The sequence below is a fragment of the Mastacembelus armatus genome, chromosome 10, assembly GCF_900324485.2.
Source record: "Mastacembelus armatus chromosome 10, fMasArm1.2, whole genome shotgun sequence".
In the NCBI taxonomy this organism is placed as follows: Eukaryota; Metazoa; Chordata; class Actinopteri; order Synbranchiformes; family Mastacembelidae; genus Mastacembelus; species Mastacembelus armatus.
In genome coordinates this window covers 4,071,010-4,075,284 of record NC_046642.1, presented here as the reverse complement: position 1 = coordinate 4,075,284, position 4,275 = coordinate 4,071,010, and the positions used below count along the sequence as shown (strand labels likewise).

At 44.0% G+C, this 4,275-nt stretch overlaps 1 protein-coding gene across 1 annotated transcript; it reads left to right on the top strand.

Moving 5' to 3' along the window:
* Positions 1–1,350: 1,350 nt before the first annotated feature.
* Positions 1,351–3,174, top strand: lbx2 (ladybird homeobox 2). The gene is made up of 2 exons (XM_026330659.1): positions 1,351–2,070; positions 2,601–3,174. Exons 1-2 carry the CDS (start codon positions 1,746–1,748, stop codon positions 3,062–3,064), a joined length of 789 nt encoding a protein of 262 aa, XP_026186444.1. The 5' UTR covers positions 1,351–1,745; the 3' UTR covers positions 3,065–3,174.
* The last annotated feature ends 1,101 nt before the right edge of the window (positions 3,175–4,275 follow it).

Below are 4,275 nucleotides of genomic sequence, written 5' to 3'. Positions count from 1 at the left end.
CTCCAAGGCAGCTAATAGAATTTCCTGCTGTTTTATAACTCTGTCCCTAAACCAATGTCACCATATGCTCCTGTTGGCACAAGACTCCGCAGTAGCTTCCTGGGAGGCAGACTTAATCCAAATGGGTCAGAATAATGTGATTGTATTTAAAAAGACTAAAAAAAAATCTCCAGCGCTTCTTTTACGCAGAGTTTGACTTGTACCAACAGTTGGCACGAAGGTTTTAATTCTGATGATAAAATATAGCAATTTATATGGGCTCCTTTAATTTATCTGTGGATACTATTGGTCCATGTCGTGGAAAAATGTTGTAGCGATATTATCCTTCAACAACGCTGCCATGCCCTGAATATTTCACCCCTCTTCTGTTGGCAAACTGCACGATGCAGAATTCGCTCAGGTTCATCTCTAAACCACATTAAAACCAAAGAGCCCGAGCAGAGACAAGAGCAAAGTGTTAGACCTGACAAGAGTAAAACGTCTTTCCTCTGCACAGACGTACCTGCTGCTCTGATCGGCGTCCAACTCGTCCCCGTTTTTTCTCTTTACATCCTAAAAATCTCCGTCCCCAGACTGAGCCACGTCGCGGCGTCACCTTTATTAGTCGCTTGTTTCACGCTACCACATTAAATTACATGGTGACTCTGGCTTTTACCTGCAGGGCCACACTGAGCAGAGATAGAACAAATAAAAAGAAAAGAACACGAATAAACTGCATGAAGAAAAATAAACATCAAGGTGAAAATAAGTGACATCTTCCTGGATCTTCTTCAGTCTTTAAATATCTCCAGGTATTAAATAAAACATTATTAGGAGCCAGGTGTCATTTTATATATGATATATATATATTTAAATTTCAGATTAGAAGCGTGGTTATTTAACTGCTGTCATGAGGTTAAAAAAAAAAAATCAAAAATCCATCACCTGTCATGTTGATCAGTGTGTTCACCTGGACAACATGTTTCTATTTGTAAGCAAATATATTTCACACTCTTCAAAATCAGATCCGTAAATGTGATGCTATTTTAGGCCAAGGTCTCCATAATGCGCACATTACGCACTACGTTTTATGCGTAATAAGGCAGGAAAATGACTAAATGTATAACACGAGTTGAACACGCCGTTGGCTCGGTTTTCCTCCAAACTTTTCTATAATGCAAAGATGCTAGTGGCAGTATTTTAATGGCCATCAACTCTCCCTTTCTAGAAGAGTAGACCAGCAGAGGGAAACAGATGCATAAACATTTCAGGACATCTTTCTCCTCTGCACCAACAGACTCCTCCTATTCCGCACGTCCAATTAGTTATTATGGTCCGGCCCTTTAAGACGCAGCAGCGGGTCAGCAAGTAGTGTAGTGTTTCTCTAATTGAACTTCGCCCAATCAACAATAACTCGTTAGCAGTCTCTTTCTTTTTCTTGCTGCCTGAGACGGCTGCTTTCCCTTGCAGGGATTCACCCCCTCCAGTCTGTTACTTCCTAAAGATCTACATGGAGCTTGGCAGAGGAACCACGAGTCTCTGAGGGGAATACAGTCCGGCTGTCTTTGCAACTACGCCCGAAGCATGGTTATTTTGGAGGAAAGCTCTCAGGCGAGCTAAGTTGCGGCACTCGGCTTCAAGTTTCAAAATATAGTGTGGGATCCCCGAGAACAGCGAGCGGCAGAGGAAACACTTGTGGACGCGTAAAAGTGCAATTTGAATGAAATAATCAGCTGTTCTGGAAGCAGCGACACTTCGGGACTGCGATGACCTCCAGTAAAGACATGAAGGCAGGTTCTGTGTTGCAGTCCAACGGCGAGGAGAGGAGACGGGCTCCCTTGGACCAGCTGCCGCCACCGGCCAACTCCAACAAGCCCTTAACGCCGTTCAGCATTGAGGATATCCTTAACAAACCCTCGGTAAAGAAGTCGGTCGCCAGTATCTGTCCGCCCAGAGTGCTGGAGAAAGTGACGGGCTCCAACGCGGCCAGGAACGGGATCACCACTCCCTCCTCGCCGCTGTGCGCGCTGGAGGAGCTGGCCAGCAAAACGTTTAAGGGTCTGGAAGTCAGCGTTATCCAGGCAGCAGAAGGTAAAGGCCGATATTTCCTAGTTTTATGCAAAACATGAATTTTTCAGAAAGACAGAATCATTTTGGGGGCCTGCTGGTTTAAAGGGAAGTGAGCACAATAATCAGACTGACAGCTACAGGAATGTACAGACAAACACGCAAAATAAATGCATTTGATTTATAAACTGACCACTGACTGAACTTCATGCTGTCAAAAATTCAACCAGTCATTCTAACGTACAGTGCCATGTTGAATAAATATGGGCAGACTGAAAGATGCACTGAAACGACGCCTTAATATTTATTTATAATCCACTGAAAAATTACTAGTGAAGTCAAATTTGCTAAACTTCTTGTTCACTTATTTTCAGTAGAAATGATTTTTTGTGGCAGTGCTGGCAGCTCAGGCTTCTTACTACTGAAACCAAGTGGAATAAATGTGTTTTGGACAGAGCAGGTTTGCAGTGCCGTGTCTAGTCGCTGTGGTTTTGGGGGAAAGTGACCTTTGCGGCTTCTTCATGCCTGTTGTATTTTGTTTTCCACCCTCCAAGGTCGTGAGCACCTAAACGCTTTCGGACAGAGACAGACGTCAAAGAAGAGGAGAAAGTCGCGGACGGCCTTCACGAACCACCAGATTTATGAACTGGAGAAGAGGTTTTTGTACCAGAAGTACCTTTCCCCGGCCGACCGCGACCAGATCGCGCAGCAGCTGGGGCTCTCCAACGCGCAGGTCATCACCTGGTTTCAGAACCGCAGGGCCAAACTCAAGCGGGACCTGGAGGAGATGAAAGCGGACGTGGAGTCGCTAAAGAAAATCACCCCACAGACCCTGCAGAAGCTCGTCACCATGGACAACATTGACGAACCCCAGGGTGGGGGCCCCGAGGCCAGGTCTCCCAGTATCTCCCCGACCTCCCAAGGACACCGGGCCTTCCCACAGTCCCCCTCCTCATCCAGAGACCAAACCACGGATGAATTCTCGGAGGACGACGAGGAAATCGAGGTGGACGATTGACAGTCAGGGGGGGGCTGTGATTTTCATAAACAAAACAAAAAAACAAAACAAAAACAGGCAACAAGCAGGGGACATTTTTCTCCCCAAACTTTTGCACGGATATTGACAAAACGGAGAATATATAAATATAAAACATTCAGGAAAGTTTTTTTTTCCTTCTGCTCCTGATTTTTTTTCCCTCCATTTTAATTTATTAATGGGACTTGTAAAACCTTCCGGGTCTGTCGTTTAAGTTTCACCCAAATACTGGAGGAATACCTGGTTTCCTTTCAGACAGACATAAGTGTTATGGTACAGGAAGACTGAAAATTGTGTAAACATTTGAATATTTCACGGTTACTTTAAAGGGGGATGGAAACGTGCAATTCTTTTTGTCTGACATGTAGGCTAATCGCATTCTTCTGTTTAAGGACTCGGATCTGCCAGATATTTAAATGAAATCCCTCCACTCAGTGTTTTTCTCCTGCACAGCCCGGGCTCGCTGTGTCGCTCCATCCCACTTTAAGTGTAAAATGATTTTTTTTGTCCTGAGCAAAAAGTGTTTCTGCAAACGCGCAGGCCTGTTCGCGGCGTCAAACTTTTCCAGCTCTGTATATAGATCAAACATCCTATGCGATAATTTTATTGTAACAGTCTATTTAATCAGCATCTATGTAAATAAAGGTTATATGATATTTGAAGAAGCTTTTGGGGGCGATTGGATGTGTGATTGTGCCTAAAGTCATTAAAGAAATGTAATGCTCCTAAAGTAAAACCTGCAGCCTGGCACAAAAAAATGTGTCACCGTAGGAATTTTAGGGAAAGAGCATAAGAAACGTGAAATTTTAAAGTGACAGAAATAGAGAAGGTGAAACTACAACATCAGGTCACACAAGTTTCCAGTATTACAATAATAGGCCTAAAGTTCTGTCCTGGGACTTGAAGGAAACACATAAAACATTCGGTCCAAAAATCTGCTCTGCTTGTAAAATTGGCTCCTTTGAATAATTGACCTCTGCTTTCAGCCGTGAAGTGCCATGACTTCAATTAGCAGCCGTCCATTGCCTTTATTCCCATTCTTTCGCGCGGCTTTGAATACATCTTGTCACAAGAAGGTCGCGGTCTGGCTGCGGTGTTAAGAAAAGCTTGCCTCCACCCCTGCGCCATATGTTTTTTTCCTCCTCCTATGAATCGTCTTTAACACAACTAGTCAACATGATTGATTGGGTTAA